Genomic DNA, 26,403 nt, shown 5'->3' on the forward strand with positions numbered 1-26,403 from the left:
CGGGCCATTTCTCCCATATGAGGAGGCTATTTCAGGGATAATCTTTTATCTTGTGGGCAGAAAATATTTGCAGGGTGTGCTTACTGGACAGTATTTGCTGTGATTGTAGGTTGCTTTGCATGTTTTTTGCTGCTTTGGTTTGCATGGTGTTTAACGGTGTCAGAGCAAGAAAGGTTGTTTGATGACATACCGGATTGGGAGTAATTACACACTTCTGATCCCCATCTTTAGTGGTTTTCCTTTTAACACTCTGCTCAGCCCTTACCCACCAAATATCCCCCCCAAACCCAGGGCTGGTGTCTAAAATGGGCAACTCTGATCCATTGCTCATCCGCCCAGAAAAGGGAAGCGTTTTGTAGAAGGACCTCTACTTCCCTTCTAGACTAGACTCATATTCATCTCACCTCTATTCTGCTAGTTCTCACTTTTACCATTTCCTTTGTTTTCTGCAAGGAGGAGAAATGTAGAAGCTGTGGAAGCTGCCTCACAAACTCCACAAATCTTGCAAAGCTACAGGAAAAAGCAAGGTCACAGAGCCATTATTCCTGCCTGTATGGTCTTTATATAATGACTTGTAGAAGAAACCACCCAGGTGTGTGAGAAACTGACATTGGCTCTTTGTGGCCTTTTCTCCTTTAATAAAAGGAGAAAAGGAAAGATGCTTACAGTGTAGAACCAGAACTTCACAATGGGTGCATTGTAGAATTCATAGATTTTTCTGCCCAGGGGGATTAACCGGTGTCTGCTCTGAACTTCCTCTTCATCCTTCTTCCTGGAGGACTCCCCGTTGTTTCGTCCCAACATTGCCTACAGTGGAAGAGAACCAATACCATCACAGCAGGGTTCTGCAGAACATGTTTCAACATGTATCTCATTTTATAGATGGGGAAAGTGTGTTCATAGAACCTAACAGCTTTGTTCAGGGCCCCCAGAGATTTAGAGATTGTGCCTTCCCTAAGTGTGCATTTGCATTATACGTAGAATCTATGTATCCTTTCCCTGGGATGGAAGGCCTTAGGGATATTTCTTGACCATTCTCTTCTCTTCCAACCTGGAACCTCTGGAAGATGAGCTGTTGGAAGATACCCAGAGTTCTGAGAGACAGAAAGAGCGTAACCTGGAAAGGCCAGGAATCTATCATTCCTCCCAACCCCTCTCCCCCTTTATATATCATGAAACAGGCAGGTCTGGGCTCTCTACTCATGCTAACGACTCTTAAGTCAAGGGTAAATTGGACTAGTAATACCTTATTTATCCAAAGGTGTTGAATATTCAAGAGGTTAAGTTATCTGTAGTGCCTGAACTTAGGAATGTCTACCCAACTCCTAGGCATATGCCTCGGTTCCCTGATTTCAAACCCTGTAAAGCCTGAATTACTGCTGGTGCTAGTTTGGTGATTCCTGGGCACACTGCCTTCCTCTGTGTGGCAGAGTCAACCAGATGGGACTGGAAGTCAGGGCTGACCAGAAAAGGCCCTCATCTCCCAAGTTATTACAGGTCTCCTTGAGAATTCACTATTTCCTCCTCATTTCTGACAGGAGAAGCAGCAACAACACTTAAACATCACAAAAAAGGCAGAACTTGAGAAAAAGTGGACACAGAAAGGGACTGGGTCCTACCCTGGACACTTAGAATCTGTGGCACCTTTGGCAACTCTTTTAACCTCTCTGGCACCTTGGGCAACTCTTTTAACCTCTCTGAGACTTAGTTTCTTTAACTGTAAAATAAGGGTAGTAATAGCACCTGATAGAGGGTTGGTTTACAAATCAATTGGCATCTGGAACGTAATAAGTGCTCGGTAAAGATTAGCTGGTCTTTAAAGTGAACTAAGACTTTCTCGGGTACTCGTGACTGAAATGATCTAGTTGGGATCTCTCACAAGAAAAAAAAAGTATGATATTAGGCACCTATTACAGCACAATTTCTTGGCTTTAATTCTTTCCATATTGTTCTAAGCAAGGTTAGTTCTACAATGTTTGGGAAATGAAATTTTTATTAAGTGTGAGAACAGGGTAAAACCTTATAACTACTGAAGACAGATAAGGATTTGGGAGAAGGAAAAGTATAGGAATATGGGTTTAAAGTTGCAGATCTAATTACCAAAATAATTTACCTTGAAGTTGATAACAGAGACAACAACTAGATAATTCTGGTTTCAAACTACCTTACCCACAATATAGATATATTAGTTTCAACTATTTTTGTCATTGCCTCAAATATCCACTTTACTCAAATATGTAACAATCAACAAATGATTTACCTGTAACCACAGGATTTCGGGAAAGGGTAACTTCCATTCCTTTATGGACTCTCTGGCTGGAAAAGTACCTTGAACTAATGAATAGGTAAGATTCCATACTATGGCCCATCTAAGAATTTATTTTGATCAGTGAGCTGAGTCAATCTTTGTGATGGATATAGCACACTAGACAGCAACAGGGTTCTATAAATATCGATCATCGACCTCAGGAAACTCTGAAGTTACATGATATTTCTCTTCTATAATTTATAATATATGTAACATAATTATCCTACTTCTATTCTGCTTATTTATATGCTCGATAATACAAGGCCATTTGGGTACACAATTAGATGAGAGTAAAGGCAGCTTGGAGGGTTTTAGGCATCTTGGAGAATGGCATCCTGGGGTAACCTCTAGGGACGGTGGCTTTCCCAACAGAGTTGTAACAATGCCCTGGGTCCGTGGATGTGTTGCTTTATTAGGAAAAATTCAAGACACTTACCTAGCAAGGCAGGTAAAACAAAGTGAAAAACCGAACAATCTATTTTGCCTTTATTGTTCAAAAATATTTCAAAGTGAGTGCATTTTTAAGAGGCTTGTCTTTCATGGTTTAAGTAAAGCATTTTCGACATTTCATTCATTCCAGCTTAAGCAGCGTAACTTGCTGATTTTGTTGATTTCTTTTCCCAGTAGTCAAACATTTCCTTAGCCTACATTTCTTAAAGCAGATTGTAACAGGGTCAAATACAGACATGACTACACGATATGGATTTCAGAATCTTTGCTGGCTAGACACAGATGTCAAGTCTGGGAAAGATCCTTTGAGGTGAGCTAAGCTATTAAAGGCTACTAAAGTGAAGCAAACTGAGGCTGATATTTCATGTATAATTTTGGAAGGGCCAAGGGAAAAGGTTCCATTCCAAGAGAGGATATATTGGTTTAACACAGAAGCTCAAATATCAATGCTATGAAGGGAGTGGAGTTGTCAACAAGCTGTATTCTCCAATCCTGTCTGGGGTGAGCTGAGACCAGTGGTCCAGCAGTAACAGAATTTGTCATTATGGTCAAAGAAAGTGCCACCTTAAAAACAAATGCTGTCCAACCCTGACTTTGCCAGCCCATAAGTCCTTTCCTTCCTTTCCTTCTCCCTGCTGTTTCAGCCTGTGGAGAATCAGCTCAGGCAGTAATGCTGTTGTGGTGTCTTCTACTTGGGTTCTCAGTAGACAACGGCAGGGGCTATTTGGGAAGTAGACTGCTCTTAGTCCAGAGATGCATCTTTTATTGTGGCTTCTTGAAAGATCAGATCCTCAAAACTCTGGACTGAGCAGGAGAGGCAGCTGCCTCTTTTGTTATCTTCCTTCAGACCCACCAGAAAGATACTGCTTTAGCTTCTGGCTACCTTCCTAGGTTCCTTCTTTGAGCCTTCCTAGGATGTACACCAATGTCAAGGCCATGTCATACTTGACACAGGAGGCCCATGCATCCCTACTGGATTCTTTCTACTACGTGGTAGACCAAACCAGCTGAGCTCCTACATTTGAGACTAGGAAGAAATTCTTTGCATCTTAGCTTTATCAGGTAAAAGCATGGCCAGTGGAGTCTGCATGCCTGGGTTCTAATCCTGGCTTTGCAACTAATTAGGTGGGCAACCTTGGACCATTTAACCTCTCTTGAGTCTCAGCTTCCTCATCTATAAAATGGTATAACAACAGTACCTACCTTGTGGGCTTGTTGTGAGGATTCCATGAGTAAGTGTATGGTTAAGCATTTAGCACCATTATAGCAATATTAGCAAACATCTACCATGTGCTAGGCACCAGTCTACATTAGTTACATGTACACTTGTTACATAGTTTACATGTACCTGTGAGCTAGTAATAATAATAATGTCATTATTCCCATGTTAGAGGTTAAGAAACTGTGCCCAAGGTCCCACAGTGAGTAGGTGACAGGGCAGGATTCTGGCTCCAGAGCGCACACTCTTTACCCCTCTGCTGAAGCATTCAATAAAGATTTGGTATTACTACTACCAACGTTTCTGCTAATGATCAAAATATCATTTCCTATCCTTGAAGGGGTTCAGAGGCAAAAATTACGGTAAGTTCTTTAGGCAAGACAGTCATTTGATCCTGTCATAGAGGAAAGCAGACTCCTCCACTAATTTATATAAGGATCCTGAAACTGAAAGCAAACATAGGACTTGAATTCAGTGAGTCAAAAGCAGTGAATGATTAATCAATCCAAAGAGTGGTCCGATGCATAGCCTCTGTTGTACTTGGGTCTGGGAATGTGCCTGCAAATAGATCTTTAGGAAGGACCTACTGAAGGAAATAGTGTTTATCTGGAGGAAAATCAATTCGCAGGGTGGTCCCACTTACGATAATAATGCCAAGCCCTTTTGTCACCTGAGCAAAACCAATTTTTGTTTTTTCCCCAAACAGCTTCTTCTGGCTCGTCACGGTAATTGGTCAGGGCGGTGGGGAGGGTGGGGGGTATCTAGGAAGTCCTGTGGAGCTGTTGCCTTATGTCTCCAAAGCTCTGAAGCCTTGTTTGTCCCTTTAATAGCATGTGATGTTTTTAGACTTTGGATACAATCCAGTGGTAGTCATGCTGCTCCAGCAGGGGTTGCAGGAAGCTGTCCCATGCCCAGCTGCCCCATTCCCCCTACAGAACAAACCATCCATGCTCTATAATTATACCAGGAAGAGCTAATAAACGCCTTCCATACAAACCCCAAAATTCAATTAGTGCTGTATTTGTGAGCCTGACCTCGAAGACAGATAAAGGCTTAGCTTCTGATCAGCACAACGGCTCCAGCTCAGTGGAGCCAGCTGCTCCCAAATCAGATTCCCTTTCCTTTTTCGTGTGCTAAGACTGCCACATCACCTGTTGTTTATAAAGTATCGCCTGCTTGGAAAATTCAGGGTGTCTTGCTTCTGAATTTCATTGGGTTGTTGAGTGCCACTTACCTGGATGAAGGATTAGAATCAGTCCCTTTAGTTATGTTACTTGTGCACAGAAAGGACACTTATTTTTTCTTGGCTGCACCATGCGGCATGTGGGACCTTATTAGTTCCCCGACCAGGGATCAAACCCTTGCCCCTGCATTGGAAGCACAGAGTCTTAACCACTGGACCGCCAGGGAAGTCCCCAAGAGGACACTTTTGTAATAACCTGGTCTCAATACTTAAATGAAAGTACCTGGTGGGAGGCTGACCTCAAGAGTTATTAAATCTTAAGCCATATCCATGGGAGAGGTAGATTAGGGGTTCTCCTCTCTGACAATAACTGAATAGTTTTTTTTCTTACTGTCAGTTCCATGTCCTCTTCGTCTTTTTCCTTCGTGGGCTTCTCTGGTTCTTCTTGCTCCTTCTCTTGGAGGTGAATTTCCTGGGCCTGAGTCATATAGGGCATGTCATCTTTGTTCTTGAACTCCAAGCTGAGAATTGAAGGAGGAAGTAGAATTCCCAGAATTACCTAAAGTAATAATAATGATAATAATAATAATCACATTTAAAGGATTCAGATAAGGGTGGTTGCTTAGAATCAGAGAGCCTGGGGGGTGGGGTCTGTGTGTGTGTGATGTGAGGGTGTATGAGTGTTGGGTGTGCCCACAGTGGGGACCTGAATAACTAAGAACATCCATGCTAAGAGGGTCACTTCTGCCCACATGACTGGGAACTGTTAACTGTTAACTCACAGTAGCTCAGTCTGATCTTGGAGAAACAAAGCATCTTACCCAAATACATCTTATCCAATTAACACCTACTTTGCATGAGGGAAACAGAGGAAAAAGATTCTACCCAAGGCAAAAATGGGAAAAAATTCAGATTCCCATTTAGTCACTTGATGGCACTTTGTGAAATCAGTTCATACTTATGTCCATTGGCATTTATTTATTAATATGCCAAGTGGAATTGATTATGTGTCATCTGGTTATCTCTGTAAAAAATACTGTCCTAAGCTGACCTTGAGAAAGTCCATGTAGGAAAACTGTATTCATTTTAGAGCATCCCCCAGCATTTGCTACTATCCAACAGAAACCCCCACACACACGTGGGCTCTGTATCACTATGAGAATCCCTCTGCACAAATGCCCCAGGAGGCTCAGCACTGTATTTCTCTCATTATAAACCACATGCTTAAATCTCCACGTGATGACACTAAATTCATTGGCTTTTCTCATGAGAGGGCAATAATTTCATTCTCTATTTCCAGGGACCAAGTTTCTGAATGATAATACTGACATCTGATTTGTGTTTCCTAAATCTTCTCTCACCTCTTCCCTCAGTCCTAAAATGGTTCTGTGTACAAGGCTTCTGAATACAACCCTCCCTGAAGAAAGTATACCAAGGTGAGGGGCTAAGAGAGGCCATGAAGGATAAGTAAAAATGATTCTCAAGTAATGAGGCAGGGACAGTCTGTGCTCGAGTGCCCAGGCACTTGAGAGCAGCTAAGGGAAAGGGGAGAGTGGTGACCCTGACTAAGGGTGCCTGGCAGGCCTGGGAACGCTCAGGTGGCATGCCTGGCAGTCTTCAGGGGACATGACACCCTGTCCTCAGAGCTGAGAGCCAGGCTTGGCATTGTTTGCAGTGTAGTGATGGAGTGCCCATGACCCACTTCATGGAACCCTTCTGTGACTCTGGGCCAAGAGCCCACGGAAAGGGTGGAGTGGGGGAGGGTTGCTGGTTCAATCAGGGTGGCCTCAGCAGATTGCTCTGGTCTGGTGGCCCTTTTGATTTGGGCTGACCTCAGAGTTACCTAGAGCAGGTAGTTCTAGGTAAGTATAAGCCTGGCTGGCTTCAGTTGTAACAGCCACAGACTCTAAACAGATAAAGCATTTTAAAACATTCTTTCCATCTTCCCTTCCCATTTTTTTGGTCTTTTAAAAAATTCTCTCAGTTTAATGTTTTGCTTGTAAAACACTGAAGAAAACAAAAAATCAAAAGCCATTTATTATCCTATTTCTTACACTTTCAACCCCAGGGATAACCACTACAAACAATTTACTGTGTATCCTTTCTATTTTTTTAATAAAAAAATGAAGTTGTACAAATAGAACTATACATGTACATGCTTTAAAAAAAACCAAAGAAATGGACTCAGGCTCTACCTATTGGTCTGCAACTTGTTTTCCTTCAATGAAGAATAGATCAGGATTATTTAGCAACATCTTTACATATAAATCTATCTCATTTTTATTTCATTTAAAAAATTTCTAAAGTACAGCTGATAAGAGCCAATGTCTCTTTACGGTGCCAAGGAGGGGCCAAGGCGTTCAGGCTCACATGGAGGTGAAAAGTTGCCTAAGTAAGTGTCTCCTGGTGCAGCATGGCTTGTGGCAGAGCAAATGATACCTCCTATGGTACCTGTGTGACCATCACCTTGGATCTTATGAGAATATTACTGTCTAGGCATGCCATCTCTAAAGGTTCTGATTTAGCAGAACTTGGGGTAGGCCCTCGTCTCTGTATTCAAAAAAAACAACCCATTATACAGAAGATTCTGATGCACAGTTGGGGCTTAGAACCACCCTCCCGAGTTAAGAGAATGCCCACTACCACTGCAGATTTGGCTTGGGAAGCTCCCACCAGCCCTCTGGCCCTCATAGCCAACAGGGCCTTCTGGACTCACTGACCTTGAGGCCTGAGTTCTTGCGCATCCGGAGCCGACCCATCCACATGTCCGTGAGCAACATCTGGCTGCATGTGTGTGCGATGAAGTCACGGTGCTTGGCAGCTACCGCGAGCTGCAGGCATGTGGCGTTGCTCCAGTTCTTCAGCTCATACGTCAGCAGTTTCATGGCCAGCTGCTCATCCTGCTTGTAGGACTGGTCCAGGAGCTCCACGGCCAGTTGGCCAAAGTCCCTGAATGAGAGAATGTGAGGAACTGTCTTTTGGCCATCTTGGAGACTTAGATGATGAAAGTGGGGACCCACTGGCCAAGCCACAAAGGGTGGTTGCTGAGTGGTCTAGTTGTTCCTTATGGGGTCTAGTCTGTTCATTCATTCATTCAGCCAACACCCATTAAGCATCTACTGTGTGCCAGATACCATGTTTAGAACTGGGGGTGTAAGTCAAATGAAGCACAATCCCTGCACTCAAGGCCCCCAGTTCAAGGCATATGGATATGGAAGGCAGACCCAAAACTCAGAGTGCAGTATGTCTTCTTAAATGTGACAGACCTCAGTTCAGAGCTGGGCCTTGTCAACCACAAGTGTGTGATCTTGGACAGGTTACTTAAATTCTCTGAGTCTCATTTTCTTCAGGTGTAAAGTATGCATCATAAGGGACCTACCTCTTGAGGCAGTTGAGAGGATGAAATGAAATCTATGTATCTGTATGTACCTCTGTATCTAGCACTGTGCACTGTAAATGTTAACTGTGTCCACCCTCTGTGTGCACCATTGGGTTGATTCTGTCTCCCCTTGAAGTACTGGATAGCTCAAAAAACCTGTATCTGGGGACCACCTTCCCTTCTCCTCCCCTGACCACGCCATTTGCTAGGCCATCCAACCTGGAGTTGTGGTTCAGCTCCTGGGAGATGTCATCAACCATGTCGTTCTCGGAAGCCTCGTGGGCCATGGCTTTGCAGAGCTTACAGGCCACCAAGGCCTTGGCCATGGCCTCCTCGCCGTGCTGCCAGAAGAACAGGGCCATCTTCTGCCGCTTCATCAGGACGGCCCACACCATCAGCTCATGAAAAGGGAAAGGGAAGTGGTTGATCTCAGGGTCATCCAAGTCAATGTCCACCTCTTCTTCACGCTTCTTGGTTGTCTTTCTTCCTCGCCTCAAGGGAACATCATCCTGTAATTTTAGGGAAAAAACACAGAGATGGAGTTAGAAATGAATCCACTCAATTCAGTAAATAGTTCTTGTATGTCTACTACTGGCCCAGCCCTGGAATAGATACAGAAAAACTGAACTGTCTTTTCCTAGCTTCTATTCTAAAAGAACTCACAAGGCCCTGAATGCCTAGCTTTAAAACAAGTTATAATAAATGCATAAGCACAGTCCTATGGGAACATGTCAGTGTTATACTTTAATTTTAGAACAGTATTTTTTAATGGGCCTTTTTTTTTTTAACTTTTGTCCATTCTTTTCCTCTACAAGTAGGGTTATTTGTACCTCATGATGGACAGCACTACCCTTTCCACTGAAAGGACAAGGACATCCTATACTTGCAATTGGATATACGATAATAACCACATGAACAGAAGATGGGAGACAGATAATCTATCTTGAGTTTCTGAATACTTCATTAGATGCATTTGTGAAGAATTTCTGGTCTTTGGATCTGCTGCCATTTGTAAACATCCATGAATAGATTTCACTTACTGGAATTTATATGCTTTCTTGGTTTTCAAGTCAGTATTTCAAATAGGATTTATTTTTTTGTTTGCAATGCTAATATAACCCCATGATAGAATTTTCAAAGCTACTGTGACCTGCCCCCTCGACACTGGAAAAAATTTCACCTCCTTATTTTAGAATCATGTACTAAGCCCTACCACTGGAATGACCTTATATGTATATATTTTGAAATGTGTAATAAAGAGAATAAACAATTGACACTAATAGTTTGAGCAAACACTTACCTCCATTCCCAGCAGTTTCAAGGCTTTGGGCTGTTAAAAAAAATGTTATGCACAAAGTTAGATTTCTTTATAGAGGTAAGAAAAGAATCCTAATGTACATTAAACAGGTAATGGAACAAATCTATTGTACCATACAGCATGTATTCATTTCACTAAATAAAACACCACAGGGGAACTCTTTATAGAAATTCTAAGAGAATTAGGGATTTAGTGATTTTGGTGAATTACAGAAAATTAGGAAACTGGAGAGGCATAATGAGATTGCCCAAGGTAGAGCCTGCAGGTTTATAATCTCTTTTGTGGACCAAGATTTCTTCCATCATCCTAAAACCATCCCGCTAGGCCGACCTCTCCATGACATCAAGCACTTGAGGGAACAATGAGACATTCAGTCAAACTATGAGATGTTTCCCAAACCTCTGAAAGACCTCTATTATCTGGAGACTTGGGATATTATTCAGAAATACTATATGTTGAGATGCTTCATGCTGGCTATCTCTCTTTGCTGCTGTCCAGTAGAGCAAGGGTGAGTGGGACCAGAGGGGCATGTGCTGACGGCAAAAGGCACTCATGGCATGGAAAGTGTAAGCACACACAGTAGCACCACTGGTGATGCTGGGGATGTGCAAAACAGGCACAGACCAAGACGGAAGAGAAGGCAACTCAGCAAATTATAGAACAAGATGGAACTCATATAGATAAAAAGCTTTGGGGGGGGTCCTCAATAATTTTTTATAAATAGATCCCAAGAGCAAAAACCTTGAAAAGTGATGTGGTAGATAATAAGATTATTTGAATATAATTACTATTCTCTGATCATTAAGGTTCACTTTTTTTTTTTTTTTTTTTTTTTGCGGTACGCGGGCCTCTCTCTGTTGTGGCCTCTCCCGTTGCAGAGCACAGGCTCCGGACGCACAGCCTCAGCGGGCATGGCTCACGGGCCCAGCCGCTCTGCGGCATGTGGGATCTTCCTGGACCGGGTCACGAACCTGTGTCCCCTGCATCGGCAGGCAGACTCTCAACCACTGCACCACCAGGGAAGCCCAAGTTTCACTTTTTTTAAATGAGAAAAACTACTCTTTTAATATACAAAATGACTTATTTAGAAGTTGAGCATGTCATCTCAATTCATAGCATGTAGAAAAGCTAAAAAAGGTTCACTTTCAATGCCAGTTTCTGGTTTGAATTGGATCTAGTGAGGAAAAGAAAGAAGCGTAACACCCAGTATATTCCTTTTTTTCTTTTTTCTTTTTTAAACAGATTTGATGGCAGAGGGAAGAAGAGGCAGGGCAATTGTCTTGTCATCTGATCTCCCCCTTGGAGATGACAAAGCAGCCACACTCCAAATCTACTGCACACTAGTCCTTCCCAGAGTCCAGGAAATGGAATTTGCTGCCAGCCTCACCCTCTTGGGGCCAAAGAGATTGTGGTAGAGCGTCCGGAAGCGCTTTCGCGTGTAGTTGCAGCGATAAGCCCCTCCCATCAGGTACTCGATCACCAGGCCGATGTCTATCAGGCTGATTCTGTAGTCTGGGGGCAGGTTCCCCTATCACGGAAGAATGGAACAAACAGACACATCCAAAAGACAGCATGGTTTACTAGGGATTCTATTCCATGTGTTCTGTAACTATTTTAGAGTAAAATAATAATAATAATTTAAAAAGAAACATATGAATGTATTATTATTCTGGTTAATCAATTCACCTTAAAATAGATCCAACCGAAACCTGGATATTCTCGCTTGGAAAGAAGACATAAGTTAAATAAGAAGATGCAGTAATCGTCGGCAATAACAGAAAATCAAAATATTTATTCAAGTCTTCAGCTGGGGAGAAAAAAACACCAGTGTAGCAGAAAGAAACACAAGGCTAGATATGGCAAATTCTACCACTCCCAGCCACTAGGAACTATGTCCCCCAGATACTCCCCCTGGACCCCCTCGCTACTCTGCCTCTGACCCAGGCCTGTTACTGTCCTCTTGCTGATCATTTATTTCTTCACACTCACTGAATGAAGACTCCTTCCAGAAGACAATTGTGATTACCAGGGACTGCATCAGGTGAAATATGCTGAGAGCTCAAATATCCTTTATACAAAACTTCTATTAAACTTTTAAAAAAATTGACACCTTTTTAATAAAAGGACAGCAAGATGGATGTCATGACAAAGTCCTTTATGAACATCCCCTGTGTTTAAAGAGAAAGAGGGGTGAAACAAGAGAAGTTTTATCAACAGAATATTTATTTTCTCAGAATTAAAGAGGTTTTTCATATTTTCTTTCAGAGAATGGTGCTTCTTAAGGACCTAGAGCTATGGTATAAGTTTAATGTTGTACATATAGATGCAAAAACAAGCGTTTTTATTATTATCTGCTCATTACTGGTTTCTACTTCAAAAGGGAGCTCTATAGGGTCTGAGGAAAATCCTTAATTTGTTAGGTCAAGGAAGAATTAGTTCTGTTTGTGGGAAATTCTGAGCTCACAGTGAGTTCCAAGGGGTACAAATGATCAAGTCTCACTGTCTGGTTTAGTTCCCTGATGCAGAAGTGTGCTCTATACCATGAATGGCAGGGGTACCACACCGTGTTGGAAGCCTGGCACACTGCATTCTTAGATACATTTTGGAGGGGCCTGAGGGCTTTGTCCACTTTGGGGTTTGTCTTTAATGGAGGATCCATCCAGGATGCTGTGTGAGATTCCTGCCACTTCACAGAAGTGGCTCATAATAGTGGTGGTTTTCCAACTTTGTGGCATCTGAACCATCTGAGGAACTTGGTGACAATGCAAAGGTCTGGACCCTATCCTACTTCGAGTATGAGACTCTACGCACTTTATGAGCTGTCCAGGTGATTCTGAGGTCTACTAAGTAAAGTTCAGGTGGGATTACACAGCAGAATTGGGAAATTCATAGTATATGAAGATATCATTATCTCTAGGAAATTAGCTTATGTAGTTTTATTAACTGAAGGTAGGTTTTCAGTTATCCTTATCAGCTTTCCTATGGTCAACAGCAATCACTTGAAAGGGATTCAGGATTACAGGTGGCCCACTGTATCCTGCCATCAAACCTATAACTTCATATTTTTAATTGTTTTATTTATCTTTGTATTCCCAATGCCTGGTGTATGGTAGGCATTCAATTTTTTTTTTTTTGGTCAAAAATGTGAATAAGTAAAACACTGAAATTAATCAATGTATTTGGGATCAAGCCTCAGTTTGGGGTTCTTCAGTATTATGTTCTCAGTAACAACTAACTAGTTACACTTTATGAGTCACTCCTGGGTGGGAAAGCCCCAGCTATCCTCTGGTTATCAAGAAAGACCAATTGTCTGACTTCTTTAAAAGGGAACTTAGAGAAAGATTTATTTTAAGGTAGTAACTTTTTATGTATTGTCCTTTCCATAAACATTAAACTGAATCTAAAAATATTACCTGTGCAACACTTTTTCTCCATTATTTTGGGCAGGTTAACAAGACTGCACTTTCTGTATTGTCTGGCTCTTGCTGGACGGTTAGGCGAGGCTATTACTTCAAGAGTAGAAGAGCCCCAGAGCTTCTCTGGGCACATCTGGGTCAGCCTCATCTCCTGTGCATTTGGCTCCTACACGGATGACCCCCAGAGGAGGCTCACCCCATCTGTGCTATTTTCCTTGGCACTGTGAAGCTGGCAGGGGAAAGAGCACTGGCTGCGAGTCAGTTGCTCTGGACTCTGTCCATCCTTCACAAATCATCTACTTTCCCTCAAGGCCTCAGTTTTCTTCCCAGTAAATGGGGCTGAACTCCATGCCCTTTATGGTTTGTAATGCTCAAGTACCAGGTTTCAGAAAAATCCCCAAAAGGTTTATTGTGATGCTACTGAACAACAATCATAGTGGGTCTATGAATTTGTGCCTTAGTCTTGTAACAATTTTCCAAATTTAAAACGTGGGTAATAGTGAGCCTAACACCTGTATATTTCCTTTTGAGAAACCTATGTGTGAACATCAGTTTGAATTCTAATAACAAGAACCAATATTGCCTGAAGACCAATACTGAATGGCAATATTTATGCTTTTGAGGTCTCTGTAAGCGTGGGTTGTCAGGAAAGTGATAATAGTAAAATTCAAAATAAACAAAAATTTTAGAGGGGCAACACTTTTTACAAATGTTCTGCAAACATTGGCAACACTGTTTTGCAAAATTTTATGCAAATTCATAAAGGGCTGATAGGCTTACATACTACCAAAGAAGGTGCTAGAATCTTCTTTTCCTAGAAATTTCTTATATAAAGCTTGATTATTTTGGAGTGATTTTTGTATGATCTGGTCTGAAGTAGGAGAAAAGATTCTGTGAGCTTTGAGTGATGGCCTGAAAGGAACTGGCCTGATTTCTGTTTGACTACAAGGGGGCGATGGTCACCTAATACAAGGCAATGAGGGTTCTCTCTCTGTACTTCAATTCATGCTCTGAAAACAGGCAATGTGGACATAGTTACTTCTAAGGTCCTGTCTGTTTCTAAAGGTCCAGTTGTTTGATCACTACCTGGAAGGCTGCTCTTATTTCTATGCTGCCAGGTCACTGGGCAAAGACCCCTGTCCAGAGCTTCCAGAGTTGATGCAGTTTCTAATAATCTGCTGGAATTTGGTTAGTAGAGATGGAGGCTTAGAGAAAAGGGAGGGTAAAGGGTTAGACAGGGATGCGCTTGTGCTCGTAACATCCACCTCCTTTAAAAAAAAGTAGAGAAAAATGCCTCCTCATATTCCACAGATAATGTCCAAAAGCCTCTGGAGGAGTCTTCCTTTGCTTGTCTCCTTTTCAAATAGGAAGTCAATATACTGCAGTAATATTCATTCTGCCTGTTGTTTCTGTTATTCCCTGCTCCCCGTTTTTGGTAATTACTTTGGTAACTGGTAAAGTCTGAACACTTATTTCCCATTTCATGCCTTAACAACACATAGCAAGCCACAGGATTCAAATAATTTGATCCACAGAGTAAAATAGAGAGGCTTGGATCCATGGGTAACTAAATTTTACAACTTGAAAACATTGTCTCCTTTTTTTCATGCCATGAGATACTACTCTAAGGCTAAATTTTAATCCATGCCATGCCTAAGGATGTCTTTTAATTAAAAGAATAACTTAAATTCACTTATTAGATTTGCTCTTCTAAATGCACTCTGTTTTTCAGATGTCAGCTCATGATATCACTATCAGATTTCAGCTGTTTAGGAAACTTTTTTTTTCTTTGAAACTCGTAACAAGCCTTCAAAGAATACTGTTTCCTTCTGATGTATGCAAGGTATAAAATGATAGCTGGTTGTAAGATTTACCAAGGGAGAGTGGGGAAAAGACCAACCTGGTGAAAATTCATGGGAAAAGAGGACATTCCCTCAGTGTTTGGCATGGCAGTAGACTGGGCAACCAATCTTTTAAAAATTAAGAATTTTGAAAATTTGCATGAATTCAGCAGATGGAGTTATGAAAATGTCCTTTTTTTCCCCAAAGTGTGTCCGAAATGCTTTTTCTTTAAAATTCGGCAAAGCTCTGGGTCTTGATTCCCATATAACTGAATTTTAAGTTATCATAATTTCACCACTACTCTTAATAATACTCAAATATCACCCTTCTTTGGTAGGGAGGGATAATTGAGGCAATCTGAAGTATTAGTACACTTAAGAAAGAAAAACTACTACTTTAAAACATACAGAGGCACAAATTGAGCAGACAGTTAGCTACTAAAATGGCAAGTTAGATTTCATGGAAAGCGGACAGACTCAGGCCACTCTGGTTTAATATGAGAGCATTGGTACATCCAATGGATTTATGCACAAGAAAAGTTCAGGGAACTGGGTTGGCTGATATTTTAAATTTCTGATTGATACTAACTCTACCTCATTGCTCCTAGATTGCTCCCTTGATATAAATAATTTAAGGTTTTGAAACTAGCTTGGGAGTAATTCTCCACGTTCAGTTCTGTTGGTTTCAAAGGATAGTTGGACTTGGAGATATGCTGGTTAACTTAATGATGGTCTGATAATTCCTAAATGCATTCTCTGGGTTCATTAGTTATTTACATTTTATTTTACAGACATATTATCAAACACTACGTTTAAGGTCCCGAACTGTGTTTCTAATTTTTGAACAGCATTCGTTTCATACTAGGGCTTATCACTTACTGATTAATTTTTGTCATAGATTAAATCAATTAACATGTACATAAAGTCCTATAACCATAAAGCACAAAGCACATGCTAATTATTATGTTCCTTAATTTTGAAAACTGTTTAAACTGCCCAAGATTTTCTTAGCATTTTAAACCTAGTTTTTGTAGATTTTGCATATCTTATTGGCATAAACTGTGAGGAAGATGTTTACCAATATTAATTTCTCTCTCATTCACTTCTTAAAAAAAACACAAACAAAAAAACCTCATTTTTAGCTACTTTCATCCATAAAACATAGACACTTACAGCTCCTTTGGCTACCATTGTTATTCTTTCTTGCTCTCCAGTAGTCAGACACTCACCTTTATCATAGAAATAAATGGAGTCTGCATTTCCTGCCCCTATTTCTTCCCAAGGGACGAAACTAAACATAGGCTTTTGTTTCTCCCAACCATATTAGCAGTCTCTTTTCTCAAGAAAAAGGATAAATTTTTCCTAAGCCATTTCAGTACTATCCTGAATGATTTGCTATTTTTTTCCTGCTACTAAATTAGTAAGTAGATGAATCCTCGTATAACTATATTCTTGCTCTGGTATTTGGATCACACTTGAAAGAAAAATAAAACTGCTCCTAACTGATAGTCCTCCCAAATTCTTACCATCCTGTCCTGTCTTGTTAGTCTATATTATTTTTGAGGTATACCTTTAGCCAAGAAGTTAAAGAAAACCCTACCTTAAAAATACTCTACATGCCTTCCACTAAATGTAAGCAAATGTAAGAGGCAGCTAATGGAACTTCAGAAAAAAGAAAATGATATGCAAAGCAAAGTCCTACGAGGAAGAGAACCTATTAGGAGAGATTTCAATCATTTATATTCATTAAAATCTAACTGCAAAAATCTCTTTGAAAATCAGGCAAGACATTGAGAAGCTTGGTGATGGAGGTAGATGAGTGACTTTATATGAAGGCTTGGCCTGCCCAGTGGCTGGGACTAAGGGACAAAGGCACACAGCTGTCTCTTCAGAAAGCCTCATAATTCCTTCAGTGACACAGACTAGATTAAGGTGAGGGGGATATTTTACTTATTATTTTAGAAAAACTCAAAACATTTTGAGTTTTGAACATGAGCAACAAGTACCTTGGCAAAGAATACATGCTTGGTGTGTACATCTAATCTTCTGAGATACTTCTGTTTAGTTTCCAGGAAATTTTATGCCAAGATAAATTAAACAAAATAGGAAGACTTGAGGAAAAGAGAAGTGGGTTTGTTGAGGGCAGGTATGTTTGTGGCTTGAAATGAGGCAGACCATGGAAAGGTGTGATCTTGGTAAAATATACAGATGGCATAGCATCTATTTCCCTTGCTTTGAAAGAACTACAGGCTTCACTCACTCACACGGATGAGAAATTTTTCAGTAAGGTTGTGCAGAGATGGGAGTAAAGTTCCCAAGGGCCTACAGAAGGAGGTTTTTTAGTACTCTTTACTCATTATCAGCAAAGGTCCAGCTGGTTAATAGGTACATTATAATCAGCCCCAGGGCCTTTCGAAGGAAAAATTAGTAAGTGGCTACAGGACACCTAAAGGGTAGTTCTATCCTATGACTTCCTATGAGATGAAGGAATGGCACTCTACTTTTTACCTCACTTTGTAGCTTTCTCCGAGTATGTCCTATGGAATTTGGCAAAGAATTGCTACCAACTGGTAGGTGGATATACCTGTGTATGTGTGTGCGTGTGTACATGTGTATGTGGTAGGGGAAGCGTCACCATTTACTTTATCCTTTGGTGTTAAAACATCACTTTCTGGGAACGCTGCCAAGCGTTCAGAACTGAAGCTACCTCGGAAAGAGATTTTATGGGGCAGAACAAGCACTTGGTTAAGATGAGATGTAACCTCCCTTTGCCTCATTTTTCTCATCTATAAATGGGAATAACACTATATAGTAAAAAAAGAAATAAAATAACAACTCTACTTCATATATTTGTTGTGAAGATGAAATGAGCTAAGACACATAGAAGGATTAGTGTCACATACCTAGTCATCACTAAACCCTAGGTACCATTACTTATGATTATGATTATTCAAGGATTTGAGTTCTAATTCTAGCTCCTTACCAACCACTCAGTACAGTTCTCACCTCCTTGTGTTTCAACCTCCTCATTTTTAAATTGGGCATAAATCTACTAGATCCAAACCAACTGGCTTTTTCCCCCATCAAATTTGATGATGAATGTGAAAAAATATATTGGAGAAAATAAAGTGTTAGCAGGATGGAATGTATATATATGTTGTAGTCTCTGTTTCTCTGAGACTTTTTGAGCTACGCTTACTATATGCTCTGTGTCATGCTAGATGTGGCGGTGATACACTGTATCAGGAGCTAGTAAATAAATATACCTTTCATGGTCAGTTGGATAGCATGGAAACGAGTTCCCCAAATAGTGAGGAGCACATGAAAAAATACAGGTAATGGCATAAATCCACAAGGCATGGGGGGAAAGCCTAGGGTTCCACTACCCGAAAGCATTATGTCCAATGAAAGCATCTAAAACCATGGAGACTGGCGATAAAACTGCAGCTGCATCATAAGCAGAGATGTCAAAGTTAAAAGACATACACGCACACTGTGTCCTGAAATGAGGGGGTCTGGCAGGGACAGGAATACTCTCGCAGCTCATGCAAAACAGGCACTTTCTAATCACAGGAAGCAGTCAAGACAGGGCCTCCGACCTGCAGTCGCGAGGGTTCTTACCTTTTTGACATCCCTGACCAAGTGGTACAATGTGTTTGAGGGCCCATGTCTCTGAAAACAATAAAGAAGAATCAAATGGTTTTGCTAGTCAGGGGCTCTCATTGGCAAGGCAACAAGGATCTGGAAGGAAGGGTTCTGGCTGGCGGAGGGGAAGTTCATTAAGATGAACCTTGTTCTAGTTGCTCAGTTGTATCTGTCTTTTCTAAACAAACACAGTGGCAGGGTTTTGGATTGTGGCTCCTCAAGAAAAAGCATTTGAGGTTCTAGATTCAAACTTTGCAAAGGAGGCCATCAACTCTGTTGACAGCTGGGCCAAAACATCATTCAAGAGGCTAGCTGTGCAGCAGGGGGAGACAAAAGGGCCAGTTTACTGCATTAGAACTACAATTTGGCACAGTGCCAATCACAACTTGTTTATTACCCATAATAAATGAGAAACTGGCTAAAGCAGGGCTTGGCAGAATTTTTCTGTAAATAGCTAGATGGTTAGTATCTTAGACTTTGTGGGCCATACAGTCTTCATCGCAACTGTTCAACTCTGCCATTGTGCAAAAGATCCTTACCGTTGCTTAAGGTAAGAATAAAGTGAAGTGGTTTGCCATTCTCTTGTCTTTCAGGAACAGGAATATCAGATGAAACACAGGATGCCTAGTTAAATCTGAATTCCAGACAGCCAATGAATAACTTCTTTTTTTGTTTTAATTTTCATTCATTTTATTAATTCTTAATGTTGAACATTTATTTGTCATATTGGTGGCTTTTTTTTTTTTTAATCTGTTTTTATTTTTGGCTGTGTTGGGTCTTTGTTGCTGTGTGCAGGCTTTCTCCAGTTGCAGCGAGTGGTGGCTACTCTTAGTTGCGGTGCATGGGCTTCTCACTGTCGTGGCTTCTTTTGCTGCAGAGCATGAGCTCTAGGCACACTGGCTTCAGTACTTGTGGCACGCGGGCTCTAGCGCGCAGGCTCAGCAGTTGTGGTGCACGGGCTTAGTTGCTCCGCAGCACATGGGATCTTCCTGGGCCAGGGATCGAACCCCTGTCCCCTGCATTGGAAGGCGGATTCTTAACCACTGCGCCACCAGGGAAGCCCTGATGGCCTATTTTGTATTTCTTTTTAGTATTCATGTATTTTTTATGTATCAAATTAAAAGTTTTAAATGTAACTATATCTCTTAATCTTTTGATTTACAGCTTCTTTCGCTTTTATGTTTCCTCATCTTTTTTAAATTGAGGTATAATTGACATATATTAGTTCCAGGTGTACAACATAGTGATTCGATATTTGTGTATATGGCAAAATGATCATTACAATAAGTCTATTTAATATCTGTCACCATACATAGTTCTTAGATCTTTTTCTTGTGATAAGGACCTTAAAGATCTACTCTCTCAGCAACTTTCAAATATGCAATACAATATTATTAACTATAGTCACTGTGCTGTATATTACATCCTCATGACATTTATTTTATAAATAAATTTGGAATTTTGTACATTTTGACCAATAACAATGAATAATTTTGAGTATAAGTATGTCTTGTGCAATATGTGAGACATACTAAAAATTATTTGTTCTTTATCTGAAATTCAAACCTAACTGGGAATTCTGTATTTTTGTTTGCTAAATCTGGTGACTGTATTGGAAGATCTTGAACAGTGATGGCAAATCCTTAAGCACTGTTGGAACACATTCAAGTATTCAAGACAATCCCTGTGTACCGCCTCAACTACTGGCCCCTTCAGGCGGACATACTCATCAGAACTCTTTTTCCACTAGGGATGCAGTATTGTGTAGGGACTAAACACGCAAACTCTGGAGTCAGAATGCCTGGCTCCAAACCTGACCCTGCTGCTTACCAGCTGTGACCATGGGCAAGCTGCTTAACTGTGACTCAGTCTTACTATCTATAAAATGAGGATAATACTACCACTTATCTGGTAGGGCTGTTGTGAGGATTAAATGATGAAATGTTTATAAAACTATTAAAATAGTGCTTAGAAAATGTTAGCTATTCTTATCACTGAGGCCATTCACTGTTCCATAATCCTTTTCAACAGAGTACTCTAGGGAATGCTGATTAGACTTGACTGGAGTGATGAAATCTATTGGCCTTTCTTGATCTATAACTTTCCTACTTACTTCTTTCCAGTCATTGGAATAAATCACTCTACTCCCTTGATTCTCTAATTTATATGAAGGTCATTCAACTCTGTGTTTTCATTTATTTATTTTACTGAAAACCCCATTACTATTTTTTCCCCAGTTTTATTGAGATAAAATTGACATGTAACATTGTGTAAGTTTAAGGTGTACAATGTGATGATTTGATGCTTGTATATATTGTGAAATGTCTACCACAATAAGGTTAGTTAACGTATCCTTCACCTCACTTAATAATCGTTTTGCTGTTGTTATGGTGAGAACATTAAAGCTCTGATCTCATAGTAACTTGCAAGTATACAATATAGTACTGTTAACTACAGTCACAATGCTGTATATTAGATCCCTGAAACATATTCATCTTATAACTGAAAGTTTGTATCCTTTGTCCAACATCTCCCCATTTCCCCCGCCCCTCGGCCCCCATTTTTTTGAGGAACCTCCATATTGTTTCCTATATTTTGTTCCCTTGTCTAATATTAGTTAACTGTATATGCATGAGTTTATTGCTGGGCTCTTGATTCTGTTCCATTGGTCTATGTGTCTGTTTTTATGCTGATACCATACTATTTCGATTACTGTATCTTTGTGATATAGTTTGAAATCAAGAAGTGTGATGTCTCCACCTTTGTTCTTCTTTCTCATGATTTCTTTGGCTATTCAGGGTCTTTGGTGTTTCAATGCAAATTTTAGGAATGTTTTTTTCTATTTCTGTGAAAAATGCCACCAGAATTGCATTGAATCTATAGATGGTTTTGGGTAGCATGAACATTTTAACAATATTAACACTTCCAGTTCATGAACATGAGATATCTTTCCATTTATTTGTGCCTTCTTCAATTTCTTTTATCAATGTCATAGTTTTTGATATATAGATCTTTCACTTCTTTGGTTAAGTTTATTCCTAAGTATTTTATTGTTTTTGGTGCTGTTGTAAATGGAATTGTTTTATTTCTTTTTCAGATAGTTCATTGTTAGCATACATAAATGCAATTTATTTTTGTATGTTGCTTCTGTATACTGAAACTTACTGAATTTATTAGTTCTAATAGATTTTTTGGTGGAGTCTTTAGGATTTTCTGTATACAAGATGCTGTTATCAGCAAACAGAGACAATTTTCTTTCTTCCTTTTCAATTTGGATAAAAGATTTTTATTGCTTTTTCTCCTTTTATTTTGGTCTAATTTCTCTGGCTACGACTTCCAGTACCATGTTGAATAGGAGTGGTAAGAGTGGGCACAATTTTCTTGTTCCTGATCTCAGAAGGAAAGCTTTCAATCTGTCACCATCGAGTATGATGTTAGCTATGGGTTTGTCATACATGGCCTTTATTACATTGAGGTGTGTTACTTTTATACTCAATTTGTTGAGAGTTTTTACCATGAAAAGATGTTGAATTTTGTCAAATATATTTTCTGCATCCACTGAGATGATCATGATTTTTGTCTTTCATTCTATTAATGTGATGTAACACATTTATTAATTTGTATATGTTGAACCATCCTTGCATCTAGGAAGACTCCCACTTGATCATGGTATACCATCTTTTTAATGTGCTTCAATTTGGTTTGCTAGTATTTTGTTGAGAATTTTTGCATCTATATACATCAGGAATATTGACCTGTAGTTTTCTTTTCTTGCAGTGTCCTTATCTGGTTTTGCTATTATGGTAATTCTGGCCTCCTAAAATAAGTTTGGGAACATTCTCTCCTCTTCAATTTTTTTTGAAGAATTGGAAAAGAATTGGAGTTAATTCTTTAAATGTTTGGTAGAATTCACCTGTGAAGCCATCTGGTCCTGGGCTTTTCTTTGTTGGGAGGTATTTGATTCCTGATTCAATCTCCTTACCTGCTATTGGTCCACATGCAGCCTTTGCTGATGGAGTGTACTCATGTAGCTGCAGGGTCTTGCAGTTCTAGGGTCTTGCATTTCCACAGCCGTGGTGGCGTGTGTCAGGCCAGCAGTGTACAGGTGCACAGCCAGAGGTGCTAGCTTTCAGGCTGTGCACAGCAGTGGAGGTCAGCCATGGGGGTCTAGGCTGGGTTCTTGCAATTGTGTAGCCACAGAGGCCTGGGCTGGCTGCTGGTGTGGACCCCAGGCGCCAGCAGGGGTGAGGGGAGAGGGAGTGGTGAGGGGCTTGGGTGGCTGGTGTCTATGAACGCAAGTATCTGTAAAGCAAAAGCCAGTGAAATCTGCAGGGCTCTGTGGCAGCTGTGCTGGCTATTGGTTTCTTCACTGGTGAAAAATGCCAGGGTCCTCTGCAGAGCAGGCCCCTGGGAACCGTGGTTACTCAGCCTTCAGCCTGGCTCATACTGTGTTGCTAGCTATCACAGTATGTCTCAGGTTTGCAGGTCTCTGGGCGGGGTGAAACCGAAGTGTGTCCTTTGTACAGTGCCCTGAAAGGCTCACTGGCTCTCTCTTTTCCAGTGAGGGGAACTATTTCTAGCTGAGGAGCTTCCTCTTGGCACAGAGCTGTGCTGGCCTCAGGAGACAGGGTGATACAGACACAATGAAGCTGTTCTTCCTCTCGTTTTTGTGTGGTTATTTTCAGATATTTTTTGTTCCACTGTTTTGCTGAAGTTTCTTAATTGAACTCCTGAGCTCTCCTAGAGCTGTCTTTGTCTGTGGATAGCTGTCTAATTGTTGATCTTTGTCGGGGGGCGGGGGATAGAGGCTGGGTCTACCACTCTGCCATTCTGGCCTATTATTACTGAAAGTCTTAGTATGCGGAACTGAGAAAAATCTGCAGAGAAAACAGAAACGTGGGGTCATTCCGCTAACTTGTTTTCTACTTCCAGCAGTGGGAATGTTACAGAGCCAGGGTGGCACCAGCTAATACCTATCACTGGCTGGGGACAGGCCAACAAGCTCCATCTCATTAGTGCTGTGGGTGGTGGGACAAAGAGGCACTGTGACAAATGAGGGGAAAACAGTTTCTGAGAAAGAAGCTTTGGTTCAGTACTGGCTTCTTTCTTTACTTAGAAATTTTGTTATCTTGAATAAGCCAATTCTCTTCTTGGCCTCAGTTTCCTCATCTCTAAAATGGGGGAAAACAATATCTACTCTTTAAACTTCATTGTATTTTAGTGAGTATCAGCTCAGAGCTGATGTACTTAACTCACTGGATACTCTCAACAACTTCATAAAGAGTAGGTTTTCTTTTGATTACTTCTTGGTATCCCTAGTGAATGAATTAACAAATCATTATAAAACAAAACAAAAAAAATCTTTCTGGGTAACTCCAAACAAGAGGTTTTTACATTTTATCCTATTATAGTGGAATGAATGAACTTTATAGCTCTGAGGATAACAAGATGGTGCAGGATAGTTAATCAGCCTCCTTTGATGCTTGGAGTTAAATCAATCCTCCTCTGCTGATTGCCTCAAACATCCTCTGGGCTTACAGAATAAAGTGTGCTCTAATTTCCAGAGCCGTATGCTTTTGTGTAAGAACCTGAGAACATTACCCTTTTGGTGATCACGTAACTTTCTGCTTCTTAGATGCTGACAACTGAGCAGTTAAAACAAGTGGATTCTTGGTGACTTGGTGTTTGTTGTCTATACAGGTCTAAGGGAGCATTTGTGGAAAATGATCCATGCATTTGGAGGGGAGGGCAGGGACTCACAGACATGTGGGGGGCAGGAGAAGGTAAAACAAACACACACAAAAAGTAGAGAAAATAAAATGTGCCTTAGCTTGGTCCTACCGTATTGTACAATTCCTCTAGTCTGGAGATGGTGAGAAAACGGTGCATGCTTACTCCATTCTCTATGAGTAATTTCACAAAATCCACTCTGTCCAGAACTAGGGCATCCAACATGGCTTGCTCCAGAGACCCCACCTGCAAATCAAGTCAGAGTTAGTCTGACCCAGGGTCTAAGGATGTAGTTCTCTGGCATTCTCCTGAATAGTTTAGAAATGGATGCCTTTGACATCTGGTAAACCTTCAGCACCCCCAAGAACATGCTAGCAAGAGTTTCCCAAACCCACTTCTGGGACAGTCACACTCTCTCCTATGTTCTGGGGCTTGTCTTTGCAAACGGAACACAAGGATCTCTAGTTCCAAAAGCTACTTCTTCCTTGAATCTCTTTTTTTGTTCTAGATTCTGAGAAGGTGCAAGGGTTTACAAGGCTTTCCCTCTTCCAACTCTCTGACCAAACTTCTACAAAACCAGTGAAGTGCCAAAGTGAGTACTTTACTGTCTTCACTGTCATCTTCCTTAGGCTCTAAATTGGACTCCTGGCTGACCTGAGAGGAGGGATCCTAGTAAACAGACCAGAAAGAAGGCTGCTCTTTTTTTTTTTTTAGTTAAGTGATACTACCTTGTCTCCACCTCGCCCATTTCTACACAGAGGCCCAGTAACTATTTAGGTCATTTGGTCTGTTTACTAGGGTTTTATTTAACTTCTTTCACAAAAATTTCCCAGTGTCCAGATTCCTTGACAAATCTTTCCACACTAGCAATTCATTTGCACTAAATGAAGCCAGGGTTTCAGTCCTAGGCAGAAGCTCTCTGGGGCAGAGCAAGGGTTAAAAAAGACCTGTACATGAAGGTGTTGTCCTGCAGTGATTCCAGGCACAGAAATCAAATCCCAGACTGCTGGCTGCCTCCTGGGCATACAAGCACACACCACCCAATGGCCAATTTTCCAAGTTTTTATTTTTGGTAGAGCCAGTTGACGGAAACAAACCAAGAACAGTTATATAAAGCTTTCGTTGACTCTGTATTGTTCTTGGGTTCAGGGAGGACCTGTGCTCAGCCTCCAGGACCAGATGGCACCGGCACGTGGAAGCCTGCTAATTCTGTATCCTAAGGTGCGACCCAGCCCCACACCAGCATGGGGTGCCACCACATGGCAGCAGAAACCTCCGGGACAACCAGAAACAAACTGCTAACTCTGCTCCTTACTTAGTTTGAATTAACACAATTTTGTCTTATATATATATTTTCAGGCATATAAAAGAAATGGCATTAGTTGCAGCTAAACATAGCTATCAAAGGCCACTCAGAGAGATGGAAATGTTTGGAACATTTGGAGCTGTGCTTTGTCATATCTTCCACCAGATGACAGTGTTTTCCTAAATATAAGAAAGGGAGCTGAGAATGAGGACAGCTACAAAGGAACATTTCCACCCTAAAGAAAAAGCAGCGGTTTCCTGAGCCGCGCTCAGAGATTCCTGAAACAAATACCCTTGCCCAAGCAAGTGGGCTTTTCAGGGGTGACAACATATACTCTACCGGCCACTGTTGCCCATAAATAAAGATCTGGCTGCGGGCGATGTCGACTCTGTTCCAGGCTAAAGCTAAGCTCAGTTGGTCTGGGGCCGAGGCATTGGCTCCTGTGTGTAGATAAGTAGGAGAGAAGAATGAGAGAGAGAGAAAACAGCACTCAGTTATTATACCAAGAAGACCCACTCCATCGCTCTCCCATCCACCCCCTCTTCCTGGAGAGCAGACTTGGCTGTACAGCAGGGGTTCTTATACTTGGCCCTACTGCCATTTTGAGC

The 26,403-nt window shown here is 41.0% G+C and overlaps 1 protein-coding gene across 1 annotated transcript in view; it reads right to left on the reverse strand.

The window, feature by feature from the left end:
- The window catches only part of TRPM3 (transient receptor potential cation channel subfamily M member 3), a 248,298-nt gene that overhangs the window by 78,809 nt on the left and 143,086 nt on the right, over positions 1-26,403 (reverse strand). Inside the window, exons 9-17 of the mRNA XM_089912633.1 lie at positions 26,135-26,235; positions 24,601-24,735; positions 18,736-18,786; positions 11,245-11,385; positions 9,840-9,869; positions 8,759-9,048; positions 7,881-8,109; positions 5,552-5,719; positions 667-807 (exon numbers count right to left, since the gene is read on the reverse strand). Coding sequence (XP_089768759.1) covers positions 667-807; positions 5,552-5,719; positions 7,881-8,109; positions 8,759-9,048; positions 9,840-9,869; positions 11,245-11,385; positions 18,736-18,786; positions 24,601-24,735; positions 26,135-26,235 — 1,286 coding nt within the window. The remainder of the gene's footprint in view (positions 1-666; positions 808-5,551; positions 5,720-7,880; positions 8,110-8,758; positions 9,049-9,839; positions 9,870-11,244; positions 11,386-18,735; positions 18,787-24,600; positions 24,736-26,134; positions 26,236-26,403) is intronic.

This window comes from Delphinapterus leucas, chromosome 6 (assembly GCF_059928025.1).
Source record: "Delphinapterus leucas isolate spDelLeu-1000000601 "Yukka" chromosome 6, BTC_Dleu_Yukka2, whole genome shotgun sequence".
Classification (NCBI taxonomy): domain Eukaryota; kingdom Metazoa; phylum Chordata; class Mammalia; order Artiodactyla; family Monodontidae; genus Delphinapterus; species Delphinapterus leucas.